Below are 13,324 nucleotides of genomic sequence, written 5' to 3'. Positions count from 1 at the left end.
TTGTAATCCTCACGCATTTAATATGCTGGCTATGTCACGGGAGTATAGATTAACGGGTCAAGGCAGGGAAGTGCTATGGGCAATGCGACTCAAATAAATTATTGTTAGTAATGAATTAACGCCTGATCGAATTAGTTTAGTATTGCTGGCAACGTGTGGCTTTAAGTAACAATGTATTAACGATACGAAAAACTTCTCAAAATAATAATTACTGTGACCCCAATGCACAACACGTCAACGTGTTTAGTTGTGCAGTGCAATATAATATTGGGGACTGGTTTGCGTCCCATAGTAATGGATTGGGGTATTCCCTGCAATTTTCCCTAAATTTTCAGTTGTCTTCATCAACGTCTTCATGTACAATCCTGCCTTGGAAAAGCAAAAAAATAGGATATATTGTTAAACCAGAGTGTTGTATATTCCTTGAAACTGGTCCATCAAGTTAAGGTGATGACTGATCATTCAAAACCGTCTTGCTTGGTGGTTTGTAGTAGCCATAAAGAAGGTACGTGTATAAATGTTTCATTTATAATGTTTGACTTAAAACATTTTGTTTCAATGACAAATTAAATATGTACACTGTAATACTGGAACTTTTGTTGCAGGAGTATGTGCTCAATCCTTCATACATGCATTTACACTCACAAACTCTGCTTTTACTCTAGCAATTGCAACACCACAGGTACAATAATATTTTAGCGCATGCAGGTTGAATTTATTATTTTTGTGTCACGTTTTAACTGTGGGTACATTACTCAGGGCTAGTTTAACATTTTTGCTTAATTGTTCAATTTAAAGTCCTAAAATAACACCTATATTTAATAATATATACATTAGACTTGGACTACGTGTACATCAATTTACAATAATAGGAATATTTTAATAGTTTCTTACCTGTAGTATAGATCAAACTGATGTCACTTTACACATAGGGTATTCCAATCGATTTTGTCAATGTTCATGAAACAAACAGAAAATGGATCACAGATTTCAGAACCAAAAGCTATGCGTCTCCATTAAAGCTGGAATCAGTTGATCCTTCAAGATTTGCTGCCCTCCTGATACCAAGCTCGCCTGGAGCGCAGTTTGATCTGGCTTCCCATGATACAATGATGCATGTGATAAGACACTTTATGAATGAAAAAAGTATGTTGTCTAGTTTGGAATCAATCTTGGAGGCACCATTTTATTGGTTACGCTACTTTTGTATCAGTTAAACTGTTTGTCATGACATAAATATTCTTAATTAATTTTTATACCCCAAAATTTATAAAAGGGCAAGTATGTTTCATCATGTTTTGATTGCATTTTCATAACCATACGCTTTTGTTTAATTTTTGTTTGCAGAGCCGATATGTGCAGTTGGTTTTGGGACAGTGGCATTAGCAGCAGGCAAGCTTAATAACACTGGTTGGTGTTGTGAAGGCTACAGTCTAACTGGTCCATCTGTATATGAAATGATACAACTTAAGAATTTTATGACACTGCCTCTTGTGTTTGAAGATTTTGCGAAAGATAACTTTGCATCATATACAGGTTAGTGATTGGCCAGTTTACATGAAAACGAAAGAAAATTATACAGAAAAAAAACAGTCAAAATTAATAGTAAACTAAATCATTTTGGTTACAATGCCTGCGGAGCTATGGTTAAAACTTTTTAACCTTTTTATTATACTTGTTTTGCAGCTAGTATAGCGGATGGTGTACACGTGGTCATTGATAGACATTTAATCACAGGCCAGAATTCTCAATCTACATTAACTGCTGTTCAAAATTTAATCTTAGCTTGTAATGCTATTTGAAAAACGATCAACTTTAAATGTATGTGCCTCTTCAATATATATTAACGGTCATTTAAACTGTATCGAAAAAATGAATTTCACCTATAAAATTGTAATAATTTTCAAGAAGCATATAAAGTGATTAACTAATGTTCTACCTTAAATTTTCCAACTTTTAGTATGTGTCAAACAAGCCATTTTTAATATCAATGTGTATGTCATTTTTCTTCATTTCATTTTGATCCGAGAGTTATGTGCAATTGCTTTCGCATATGTATATTGTTGCGTATATTTTATTAATTTCATGTCTAGGAGGTTTCTGGATAACATGACCTTTCCAAAAGGCTGCAGTTGCCAAGCTTTGAAACATATTTAGGTATGATTTCAATTTCGATGGTCTTCATTAAAAAGGAATATATAACACCGTCATCATAAATTCATAAGTAGCGCTTGGTTAGGTATTATAAATGAGCATGCCAGGGTGGACATTTATGATTCGACAACAATAGTCGCCTCAACGGAAAATTTACCAGCCGTGCATTTCACAGGATTAGATATGACCATAAGTAGGGTCCTGTTATTTTAGCACCAACTGCCAGCAATTCCAGTGAACCATAGGATAACAGCAAAGTATTGTATTATGATAGCAGAAAGCTGTTTTAAACACAAGGTACGTTTATGTTGTAATTTGATATCAACCAAATCGTATTCCACCGGAAGGCACAACAGTTACCTACGTTCATTTACCCGGTATACACATAATACTTACGAGTCATTCTTGTTACTCTTTACCCAACATTATTTCATGAAACAAAAATGCAGATAACATTACCAGTTAAAAATCAATGCAACATTTTTTTTACTATTCGAAACATTAAAATTAAAGAAACGTTGTTGTGACGTCATATAGGGGTCGAAACGTCACCGGTTTCGCTATAGCGATGAAATGTAGCACAACTTCTAATGTGCATAAGGTTGATACGTGGTCAGCGTGGAATTTATTATGGGGTGTTTTATATTGAAAAAAATATATAAATTAAATGATTAGATTGTTAATTTCACATTTTTTTCTCCATTAGGTTTCAGTTCTAAGGATTACAGTAACGGCGATCATCAAGTATGATCGAAAAACAGCGTAAAGTAGGCACGAAGCGATGGAATAAAAACAAAAAGAAAAATTGGAGAAACAAAATCGATTTGACTGATTTAGAGGACAATCTTGATAAGCAACGTTTGGAATTGAGAACTGGTGGTCTGGTTAAAGATAAACTTGATCATGAATTGTATGTTGTTGAAAAGAAAGCTGGTAATGTTAACGAATTGCCCAAACAGAAACCTAAGTACAAACGTTTGAGAGTGGACCAGATATTGGTTCCAAATCCAAAAGATATTAAACCAGCAAGTAAGAGAAATTGTGCCAAGTTTAAAAGGAGAGAGGCTCGTCAAACTTTGATCGCTAAACTTGGCAAGAAAAAGACCCCAGTTCGTGGCAGAAGTAAGCATGTAAATTTAGGTTTAGACATTTGGAATCAAGAATCAAAAGAAATTGCTGAAAAAGTTTTCAGAAAAAATGAAATTATGCGACATACTGAAGGTGTGGTCGGAAAAGCACAGATTCAAAGGCCTTTACATCTAGATAACAAGTTTGGTGTAAAACAAGCAGTTAAGGCTGTGGAACCAGCTCACCCTGGTGCATCATACAATCCCACATTTGAAGATCATCAGGACCTCATGCTACAAGAGCATAATCGTGAGAGTCACAAGATTGCAGTCAATGAAAAAATTGAAAGAGCAATTGCTACGAACCCGTTAGAAATTGCGACTGATGAATCGCAGCAGAAGGAATTGATGGAAGGACTCTTTGATGGAGGTGAGGAGGGAAGTGATTTGGAGGAAGATGATGATGAAGGTATTCGTGTTAATCCTCCCGTCAGCACCGAAGATCGAAAAACAAGGAAAGTACGTAAGAGGGAAGCAAGAGAAAAAGATGAATTAAAGAAGAAGAAAATTGAGTGGGAAAACAAACTAAAAGAACATGAAATTTTTCGCACAAAGACATTTTTATCAGAAATCAAACAAAAAGAAAAGAAAATGGAACTCAGAAAAGCAAAACGGCAGCTCAGAGACAGAATGCCGGTTTTGTCCGCAGTGAAATATGTTGAACCTGACCAAGATGTTCAACTCAGCTCAGATATGAGGGGAAGTCTTCGTCAGTTGAAACCAGAAGGGAATCTTATCTTTGATCGATACAAAAGTTTGCAAAAGCGGTGCATAATTGAAACCCGTGAAAAGTTTAAACCTCCACGACGAAAGTATAAAATCAAATTCCAAGAGAAGAGATCCTTTAGAGAAATTGAACTATAAAACTTTTGTGTTTAACCATTTGCATATAGAATGTGAAGTAAACAATGATGATATGTGAATTTTATTTTAATGAAAATTTCCCACCTACATAAAGCTGCCTTTTGTAATGGTAAAATTTTTGTTTGAATGTGGTTGTTCCAGTGCATTTAACAATAAGAATATGACATGGTCTTCATGTTTTATAAATTTCCCAAGTTTTAAATGTATTTCATCTCCCCAACTTACTTTCAATTTCAGGTTGTTAAGTAGGTGCTTTTTGAAGGGGTCAAAATGATTACCCTTAGGCGGTCTCGTTTAAAAGTCCTTGTAATCTGCACTGTTGTTATTGCGCTTTTTCTCATTTATCAGCGCAGAAGTGTTCACAACCACAGGGTAAGGAGACCTCATGTACCAGTTGAAAAAGAAGAAAATATTTTGAAGCATGAAGATATGGTGCCAATTGTAAATAAACCTGTAGCACCTGTTGTGCCCCAGAGTGTAGAAGTGCTAAGGAACAAAGCTATAAGCATGAATTTTGATCAAGAAATGAAAAATGTTGCAAAATTTGGTATGCATGCTCCTGATTCAGTTATCTTTCTGTTGCAAGTCCATTCTAGGCCGGAATTTGTCCAGCAGCTTATCAATTCTTTAAGAGCAAGTACTGGTATTGAACATGCAACTGTGGTTATTAGTGTAGATGTGGATTCTCCTGAAATCAATGAAGTTTTGGCACGTATTGATTTTTGTCGATATATGGTTATATTTTTTCCATTTGCAAAAGTGTTGTATCCAAACTCATTCCCTGGTGAAGACCCGAATGACTGCCCAAAGAAAATACCAAAGGCTCAGGCACTGGAAAGAAAGTGCAATAATGCTGAATATCCTGACATGTTTGGAAACTATAGAGAAGTTGATTTTGTTCAGATCAAACACCATTGGTTTTGGAAACTTAACATGGCTTTTAGTGGAATCAGAGCTTTTAAGAACCAAAAGGCTCCTATTATTCTCCTAGAAGACGATTATTTTGTTGTTCCAGATATAATTCATTGTGCTAAACAGGCAGAAGAGCTTCGTAAATCAAAATGTCCGAGATGCCAGACAATCAGTCTTGGGAATTATGAACAGACACAAGATTATCAAGCACAAGGAAACCAGGTTGAAATAAAGTCGTGGATAAGCAGTAAACACAATCTTGGAATGGTTGTTTCCTCTGACTTCTATAATAAGATTGCAAACTGTGCTGAACAGTTTTGTAATTATGATGATTACAACTGGGACTGGTCACTCCAAGCTGTTAGCCCTCACTGTGAGATGGGTAATCTTTTCACACTAGCATTCAAAGCAACAAGAGTCTTTCATTTAGGATCCTGTGGCGTGCACTCCAAGGGAGAATGCAATGCAAAACAGAGTGCAGAGAGCAGGACTGCGCAACTGCAGAACCAAAAACTTTACCCTGAAAGTCTCCACATAGCAGTGGATAGTCCAACAGTGGTTCCTGCACCAAGGCCCAATGGAGGCTGGGGTGATCTTAGAGATCAAACGCTTTGTAAAAAATACAAACATCTAAGTGAAGCTTCCAAATCCTCATAGTTTTCTCATACAGATATTTAATTACGTTTTATGCACTTCTATTTTAATATACAGATTCTCGTTTGTACGTTTTCATGTAGATTCCAGTAGAAGATTATTAAAACTAATTGTTGCCGATATTCTTGCTGTAATATTCAAAGGCGAATCACAAATTCTATTTTTTTACCTTAGTTGCTCATACATATTTTGTTTAAAAGACTTAAATGATTGCTACACACATGTACTGCTGGGCAATATTTGTAATGTTGGATTAGAAAAAATTAACTAAAGTGTATATTGTTTTAAATGTGTTATAACTTTTTACCACATACAAATGAATTCATTTAAATACCTTCTTTCCGAATGTGACAGAATTTTACTGTTAGAAAAATTATAAATAATAACCTTTTAAATTAATTCTAATTTATATAAGTAACAGGACAGCATATTTATTAGTATGTGCTATAACAGTGACAGTTTAACACATCATTATCGTTTGTTTTAAAGCAAAGAGTATAATATATTTTGGTATCTAGTCCTGTGCTGTATACAGGGTAACAAGGCCACTAACAATGTTATCCAGGATAATTATAGATTTTGCAGTTCTTCTTGTTCTTACCAACCCTTGTACTAACATCTAACGGTTATTGGTGGAAAGTGTTACTTACTGTATATGTGTGATTGTGATGTACAACCAACTGTGCTATGACGTGCAAAAAAAACTAAATATACTACAGCAAAAGGATGAAAGCTACAAAACAACAAAAGCACTGTATTTTTGGACATAAATATTTGGTACAATTTTGTTCATTAATTATAAAAGACGCAATTTATTATCAATACATGTTTTCGAATTTGGTTGATGTGTTTTGACAACAAATTGCCCAGTGACCATGTATCTCACAATAAAATATGAGTTTATTTAATTTTTCTGATCCCAGCTGCTCCTGCTGAAAAGGCTTCTATTGTAGTTTGAATGACAGATCATTACTGCTGCTGAGCTGCGTTTGACATCATAACAAACACCACCACAGGCAGAATGTACATCCACTGTAGACAAATACAAATCATATGTGATAAAGAGATTGCCATATGCATTAGTGAGCCCCTTTCAAAATGTTATGCTTTTTGGGGCAACTCAAGACACTTATTATACAGGTTTCTTACATATTTTCCAAAGAACGAGGTTGGTTGTTTGTCGGCAATCTCCTTTTTCCTTCGCTCCATTTCCATTTTGTTCAGGTATCCATATGTGTCTGGCCTGTATGAATAACTAATTATTACAATGCCTAGACCAGGAAATTTGAAACTTCAAGACAAAATGTCAGCAGTGTATTAAATAATGATGGCTTACTGTTAGGCAGCAAGCCAAGTTCAAAAAGTTTATTAGTTGAAATTCAAGTTGGATTTAAACCTACACGGTGGCAGTTGTGGGCATTGAAACAGTCACTGATGAATCAAACTCATTTTCTTCCACTTGCATAATCCCAAAGCTAGATGGGGTTATACCGATAGAGATAATGTTTCCAATACCATCTGTTAGAATGTCTATTTTTGTTGATAAGTTAGCTTCCAATAGTTGTTTCTGTAAAAAACATTAATAAATTAAACAAACGTCTTTTAAACTGTTAAAAATATTAAAATATGTAGGTTATACTGTACTAATATGGGTGTTGGTTTTTAAGCTTATTTTGGAAATAATATAAATATTTAAGTTATAGATGTTAAAGTAACTTACTGCAGGCATTATGCCCACAACATAGGAGTCTTCACTGGGTGCCGCGCCAAGCACTTTGGTTGACACCCGTACTCGATAAAAATCATCATTAATTGCAAGCTTTTCCAGTTCCTTAATTTCTTCCATGCTTAATGCGATTTCATTTTGAACTGCGGCGTTTTCACCTTTTACATTTGGAAAATAGATGTCACCTCTTTTGGTGAATGTATCTGTAAAAGTCAGGTTAGTACAAGTTTTAATTTGATAATTGGGTTACACAGAATCAGTTTCCTTACCACCTACAAAGGAATGTTCCAATGAAAGTAAGTAGCCACTCCCCACGTCTTGACTTGTAGCAGCGAAACTCAGAAGATATGAACATTCAAACAGCAGTACGAAAATTGGATTGCACCACATTGCCAAGAATTTTCTAAGCGACAAGAGTACTATTAAAACCCCAGGAATCTAAGCCTTTGCGAGACAAATTAATCTATACACAGGTTATATAGAAAATATTATATTTAAATGCAGCCCAAACACACATTATACTTGATAAAGCTCAAGTTTTAGCTTAACTTCAATTCGCTATTCACCAAACGCGCAAAACGTAAAATCCCACCAATGGTATTTCTATGGTAAAACATCGGGGATTTCCCTTACAATAAATCCCGAGTTATTTTACGTTAATATCTCATCAATACAATGGTGTAGCAACTTGGTGATGTGGAAATTTCAGTGGTCTAATGTAGATTGTTTTAGATATGGATGAAGTTAAATCAAAGTCCTGCGCATGTAAAGGATGCAGAACATGCATTGTATGTGAAGGAACCAATGGAAGAAATGTAAAGAATCAAGCTGATGACTTGGTATGCATATAAAGTGGGTTGGGGGAAGACGGGACACCTTTAGCACAAAATATCTAAATACCTTGATCGTGTTTTTAACAATTAACAACGGTCCACAAGAGTCTGGAGGATGCGGTTTTACAATTCTTAGAATGTTCTTGGATGGGAAAATAGAATGAAAAGGTGTCCCATCTTCTCTCATCCTTCCTTCCATATATATTGGTCTCACTAAATTACCTAAAATAGTGATCTATACATAAAATTACCTAAATGTTACTTTACTTACTTAGTTACTAAATAATATTTTATAGATAAAGGATTTGAATGAAATGGAATATCTACCTTCCATAAAGATGTGTGTCTCTCAATTAAAACCCAATGGAGAATTTGTAGGGTTTTCTTTTTCTGGAGTTGCAGTGTTTCCAGATTTTATTTCAGAGAATGAAGAGAAGGACTTAGTCAATGCAATTAACTCTGGCCAGTGGAAAGACTCGCAATCTGGTAGAAGAAAACAAGACTTTGGCCCCAAAGTTAATTTTAAACGGCAAAAAGTGAAACTCGCTTCATTTACTGGTTTACCAAAGTATTCAAAATGTATAGATGAGAGGATTAAAACTTTGAAAGGATTGGAAAGCTTTGAAACTGTGGAACAATGTAATTTGGAGTATGATCCTAACAGAGGGTCTTCAATTGATCCTCATTTTGACGATGAGTGGCTGTGGGGAGAAAGGCTTTTATCTTTGAATTTACTTGCTGATTCATGGTTCACCATGACTACAGATGATTCAACAGAATGTCAACTATCACTGATAAAAACACCTGGTGTGCAAATTAGCAGAACAGGTGTAAAACAAATAAAAATGGATAAAGATGATATATTTCACATGAATGATTTTCAAGTTAAAATTCCGTTAAAAAGACGTTCATTGGTCATATTGTCAGGAGACGCTAGGTTTAAATGGAAACATTCAATTCAAAGGTATGTAATGAAATCTTGCAATAGGTTTTGATTTGGATTTGTTATATGTATTACTTTCCATATTGGTGGATACCTAAATGCATCCTTATTTTTCTGTTGCATTTGTATCAATGTTTATAGTAAAACTCAATTTGTGTTTAACTGTTTGTCTGTTGTGATTATTATTTCAATATCAACCTTACAGTTTCCTTTTTACAGGCAAGACATCAAGAGCAAACGAATGTGTTGCACTTTACGTGAGTTATCACCAGAGTTCCAAACTGGTGGCAAGCAGGAACACCTTGGCAGACAGTTATTGGACATTGCTTCTACTTTTTCAGGGGAAGTTGTTTTATGATGTAGTGTATAACTTTTTTTAACATTAAATAATATTTTTAGTCTTCTGCTGAAGTATAACACAATATATAAGTAAAAAATTGTTCTGGTAAAACACAGGATTCTTGCTTTCATTATTTGCCATCGCAGAACACAAAACACAGACCGACCTAATAGATAAAAAAAGTCTGACTGAATGGCAAGCAAATCGTTTGTATGGTACAATTTATGTCTATTTTACTAGAAAAGTTGTTTAGTTTATTAATTTTGGTCTGTTTGTATCGGAAGCTTACATAAACACCAATCACCTTCCATTTGTTATACCAGTATTTCAGTATACCTAACACCTACATTCAAAACATTCACATCTAAAATGTATATTTATTATAAAGTAGATTTATAAAACATAGAAAGCAACACATAAATATGCCGGTGTAATTAGAAATGTGGATCTGCAATGTTTGTAATGGTTGAGCCGAGGTGACTTTCCTCAAAAGCAGCAAGTTGTTTCACCAACCCTCTGTTAGGTCGCATTGTGAACTTGCACGAACGCATATGCCGCCATGCATCCTGGTTATACAGTATGTTATTTGCATAATAAATGAATTTAGAAAAATGTTTTATTTGCTTGGTTAATGTGGGCCTATTTAAAAAAATGCTGCAAATAGGTTTATTTTTACCTTTAAGATTTTAATGTTTTTACTAAGTAGGCTACCTTTTTTAATTATATTACACAGGTATTATTTAATAGAGACTAGAGTAATACTATATGTTAACAAAAGAGATTATGTATGTAAAAAAAACAATATTTCATATGAAATAATAAGCCTTTAGAACCAACACAATATAAAAGATTTACCTGTAGTGGCCACTTGTAATATGACATCAAATAAAGAATACACGCAGCTGCACTTCTGCTGATTCCATTATCAGACCACACAAGAATTATGTTCAGCTTGTTTCTGTTGTCATCTGTGAACATAAACATTCATTTGATTTGTAAATAAGATAGAATTTTGGCTGAACCATATTTGTTCAAACTCATAAACAGTTGTTCAAACTGTACAGAAAAAAGATCATTTACAAAGATACTTGTAACCAGCCTAATGTGTATGAAACAGACCATGGTAACTCTGAGTTAACATGTAATGCAAGCATTGGTGATATTCATACATACACGTTTATAGACTTTATATATAAATCCAGTAACTTACCAACAAACTTTACAATCTGTGGAATATAACTTGTGAAGTCTGCATTTTCATCATCACTTATTGGGACTTGGAGATAATTTTCATCTCCTTCCTTGAAACTGAATAAAAAAGTCATATTTGAAAAATATATCGATGTCATACAGAAAATATATTATTCCCAATAAGAGTTATATTGTATATGAAGTAGGCCCCACAACTGCACTATTAAGTTGTTAAATATCTTATTGTGGGAATTTGTTTTCAACTTAATTTGAATACCCAATTAGCTGCATCAGACTTAGTATCAGTAATTGAATCTGAGTATTTACCGATAACAATGAATCTGATTAAAATAACACCCATGAATCCATCGCTTAAAGATCAGTAAGTATTCAAGAGTTTACTTACAACTTGTCAGTGCTGTTGGAAAGGTTAATATGCGCCCTGATTTTCAACTCCTTATGAACTGTGTTGCTCTGTGCTTGTTTCTTTGATCCAATATATAAGATACCTGGTAGTACTTCGCATGGATATGTTTCAATGTTGTCATATTCCTGAAACAAAGTTGGAAGCGAGTATGATTTACTATGAATGAATGAATGAATGAATGTAACTTACTTTACCCCCGCGTGGCCGGAAAACGACAGTCGTTATAACACGGGTTTAACACCTCGTGCCAGCTTACGAGTTACCATGTATGTTACTTTGTGGGTGATTATTTTTTTTTTTGGATTTTTTTTTTTATGTATGGCTGATAATTTGGACAACCTATTAGTGACCACTGGTTTGGAGCAATTGTCGTTAAGTTTCTTGCCCAAGGACACATACGCCCACAATGGTAGCAGCGACGAGCCTTGAACCCATTACCTCTGGGTTACAGGCAGGCGCGCTAACCACAATGCCACGGCGCCGGACAACTATAATTGCCTATAACAACCAAAAATCAAAATCGTAATGCAATTTCTTGCTAGTTACAAGTTCATATTGCTCCAAGCTGTTTGAATTATCCACTAAACAGTAAAAGTTGAAAAATCTTGGTAGGTTATTTACTCGTGGCATGTAAATGATTTTCTGTGTCCTCAAGAACGGATACATTGCTGAGAAATCTTCATACCCTCCTCTGAGAATCTTCACAGGATTCTTGCTTCCATTATTTGCCATCACAGAGGCACAAAACACAGATCGGCCTAATGGATAAAAATGAATAAACAAATGAATGACTTCTTTGTCTCTTACTTTAATCAGTAGTACAAAAACTTTTATAGTAAGTACAAAACTTATTCTATAAAAGGAATAACATACACACATTACGAGTGCATTTTAAATCTAGATAAACAGAAAATTTTACTTCCCTACGCACAATATGCTATTTTATGTTTAGGTCCATCACCTTCACAAATGAACTTACTTTTTTCCCTTAGTGATCTGCAGTTGCTATCATAAACAATCACATGAGTTTTACATTCCAATTCGGAATCATACGGGACATTATAGTTGCCTTCCTCATCCACAGGTGCTCTCTTTGCTGTTAATACATGACTTTCATCATATTCTGTCTTCTTTCTTGCATCTGTAAAGATATATAAAATTGTTATCACAAACAAGTTTATAACAAAATTGGTCAACACTCTAAAACTAGAATTTTAAATGGTATTGATAAAGGTATATGGTTGATTGATTTCAATACTCCTATAGTCATCAAAAATTATGAAATAAATGTGTGCAAATAAGCAGTTAATCTTTTAATACCACAGTTTTAGTTGTTTTTACTGTTACCTATAATTTAGCTTATTCTGAAGGATTACCCAGTAAAAGAAGGAAGTTTTGGTCACTCAAGCACGGGTAGACAGTATGTTGGTTAAGAATGTTGTACAATTCCGTCGGTTCGATGAGAACTAACCGCGACATTTTGACTAAAACACAAGTTTGTCAACAGAAAAACTTTCACGTTTTAGCGTCCCTTGTAACTTCAGTAACTATGGAAACAGGTGTTACTTAGAACTGGGGAGTATAATCAATTTTATCTTTTTTCGACAAGCAAGTTAGCGGTAGTTTATTTAAATATTTTGATTTTAAGTTTGGCCGAAACATGTTTAATGGAGCAAGTGTATTTATTCAGCTAGGCTAATTTCCCAACGTTTTAGTAAATGTCAAAACCACTGCGTATAATAAAGTTTTAAACCGATGGTTCAAAAAAACGACATTGTTTTAGTTTGTGAAATGCTTTTAAAATCGTGTACACTGTACATATTTAAAACTGGTAATAATATAGGAAATTAATTTGAGAAATCGTGGCGTGCTCGATGAACCGATTGATGACCTTTATCTGCCGCTTACGCAAGAAGAAGGACGAATTGTGAATCGCAAATCTCATTGAAACTGGACGCTGCTAGTTCTGTTGTTTGCGGTTTGTAGGAAGGTGAACGCGTGATCACACTCGCACAACTATAAACGTGGAAGCTATGCTTAACGACTATCTTTGCTGTTGGCTCACCGGTTTGTTATTAATAAGTTTTTATAAGTGTGTTAAAGTAAGCTGATTTAATAGTTCTTCTAAAATAAAATTATTTTAAACTTTTTTG

General features: G+C 34.4%; 6 protein-coding genes across 7 annotated transcripts; 4 read left to right on the top strand and 2 right to left on the bottom strand.

Annotated features, from left to right (window-relative positions):
* The first annotated feature begins 238 nt into the window (after positions 1-238).
* On the top strand, positions 239-2,202 carry LOC149736976 (glutamine amidotransferase-like class 1 domain-containing protein 1). Its single transcript, XM_089876530.1, has 5 exons — positions 239-505; positions 606-682; positions 933-1,146; positions 1,348-1,536; positions 1,687-2,202. Exons 1-5 carry the CDS (start codon positions 451-453, stop codon positions 1,800-1,802), a joined length of 651 nt encoding a protein of 216 aa, XP_089732656.1. The 5' UTR covers positions 239-450; the 3' UTR covers positions 1,803-2,202.
* A 605-nt stretch (positions 2,203-2,807) lies between these two features.
* On the top strand, positions 2,808-4,382 carry LOC149736975 (ribosome biogenesis protein NOP53-like). The gene has a single exon (XM_089876517.1). The coding sequence runs from the start codon at positions 2,901-2,903 to the stop codon at positions 4,143-4,145; it is 1,245 nt and encodes a 414-aa protein (XP_089732643.1). The 5' UTR covers positions 2,808-2,900; the 3' UTR covers positions 4,146-4,382.
* Positions 4,383-4,415: 33 nt separating this feature from the next.
* Positions 4,416-6,619, top strand: LOC149736974 (alpha-1,6-mannosyl-glycoprotein 2-beta-N-acetylglucosaminyltransferase-like). Its single transcript, XM_089876515.1, has one exon. The coding sequence runs from the start codon at positions 4,416-4,418 to the stop codon at positions 5,712-5,714; it is 1,299 nt and encodes a 432-aa protein (XP_089732641.1). The 3' UTR covers positions 5,715-6,619.
* Positions 6,446-7,951, bottom strand: LOC149736973 (ER membrane protein complex subunit 10-like). Of its 2 annotated transcripts, none has more exons than XM_089876529.1 (5): positions 7,710-7,951; positions 7,432-7,640; positions 7,112-7,278; positions 6,861-6,954; positions 6,446-6,743 (listed from the first exon to the last, which is right to left on the bottom strand). In XM_089876529.1, the coding sequence occupies exons 1-5, from the start codon at positions 7,825-7,827 to the stop codon at positions 6,681-6,683; spliced, it is 651 nt and encodes a 216-aa protein (XP_089732655.1). In that variant the 5' UTR covers positions 7,828-7,951; the 3' UTR covers positions 6,446-6,680. The 2 variants fall into 2 exon arrangements, with proteins under 2 accessions (XP_089732655.1, XP_089732654.1); XM_089876528.1 differs by having other exon boundaries at positions 7,707-7,936.
* A 110-nt stretch (positions 7,952-8,061) lies between these two features.
* Positions 8,062-10,165, top strand: LOC149736972 (alpha-ketoglutarate-dependent dioxygenase alkB homolog 4-like). The gene is made up of 3 exons (XM_089876524.1): positions 8,062-8,276; positions 8,567-9,234; positions 9,433-10,165. Exons 1-3 carry the CDS (start codon positions 8,172-8,174, stop codon positions 9,569-9,571), a joined length of 912 nt encoding a protein of 303 aa, XP_089732650.1. The 5' UTR covers positions 8,062-8,171; the 3' UTR covers positions 9,572-10,165.
* LOC149736971 (serine/threonine/tyrosine-interacting-like protein 1) lies at positions 9,911-13,288 on the bottom strand. The gene is made up of 7 exons (XM_089876525.1): positions 12,548-13,288; positions 12,151-12,312; positions 11,793-11,929; positions 11,151-11,296; positions 10,764-10,861; positions 10,409-10,521; positions 9,911-10,119 (listed from the first exon to the last, which is right to left on the bottom strand). Exons 1-7 carry the CDS (start codon positions 12,648-12,650, stop codon positions 9,988-9,990), a joined length of 891 nt encoding a protein of 296 aa, XP_089732651.1. The 5' UTR covers positions 12,651-13,288; the 3' UTR covers positions 9,911-9,987.
* Between the last annotated feature and the right edge of the window lie 36 nt (positions 13,289-13,324).

Source organism: Ciona robusta, chromosome 4 (assembly GCF_009617815.1).
Source record: "Ciona robusta chromosome 4, ASM961781v2".
Classification (NCBI taxonomy): Eukaryota; Metazoa; Chordata; class Ascidiacea; order Phlebobranchia; family Cionidae; genus Ciona; species Ciona robusta.
The sequence above is the reverse complement of the archived record's forward strand: the minus strand, read 5'-3'. Positions and strand labels throughout refer to the sequence as shown.

Coding starts and splice junctions, on each gene's coding strand:
- LOC149736976 (XM_089876530.1), top strand. CDS start 451: ATGACTGATCATTCAAAACCGTCTTGCTTGGTGGTTTGTAGTAGCCAT. Junction 506..605: donor TTGTAGTAGCCATAAAGAAG/GTACGTGTATAA, acceptor CTTTTGTTGCAG/GAGTATGTGCTCAATCCTTC. Junction 1,147..1,347: donor ACACTTTATGAATGAAAAAA/GTATGTTGTCTA, acceptor TTTTGTTTGCAG/AGCCGATATGTGCAGTTGGT.
- LOC149736975 (XM_089876517.1), top strand. CDS start 2,901: ATGATCGAAAAACAGCGTAAAGTAGGCACGAAGCGATGGAATAAAAAC.
- LOC149736974 (XM_089876515.1), top strand. CDS start 4,416: ATGATTACCCTTAGGCGGTCTCGTTTAAAAGTCCTTGTAATCTGCACT.
- LOC149736973 (XM_089876528.1), bottom strand. CDS start 7,827: ATGTGGTGCAATCCAATTTTCGTACTGCTGTTTGAATGTTCATATCTT. Junction 7,641..7,706: donor GGAACATTCCTTTGTAGGTG/GTAAGGAAACTG, acceptor TGACTTTTACAG/ATACATTCACCAAAAGAGGT. Junction 7,279..7,431: donor TTGTGGGCATAATGCCTGCA/GTAAGTTACTTT, acceptor TGTTTTTTACAG/AAACAACTATTGGAAGCTAA.
- LOC149736972 (XM_089876524.1), top strand. CDS start 8,172: ATGGATGAAGTTAAATCAAAGTCCTGCGCATGTAAAGGATGCAGAACA. Junction 8,277..8,566: donor AGAATCAAGCTGATGACTTG/GTATGCATATAA, acceptor AATATTTTATAG/ATAAAGGATTTGAATGAAAT. Junction 9,235..9,432: donor TGGAAACATTCAATTCAAAG/GTATGTAATGAA, acceptor TCCTTTTTACAG/GCAAGACATCAAGAGCAAAC.
- LOC149736971 (XM_089876525.1), bottom strand. CDS start 12,650: ATGTCGCGGTTAGTTCTCATCGAACCGACGGAATTGTACAACATTCTT. Junction 11,297..11,792: donor AAATCATTTACATGCCACGA/GTAAATAACCTA, acceptor ACTTTGTTTCAG/GAATATGACAACATTGAAAC. Junction 10,120..10,408: donor ATTACAAGTGGCCACTACAG/GTAAATCTTTTA, acceptor CTGTATAACCAG/GATGCATGGCGGCATATGCG.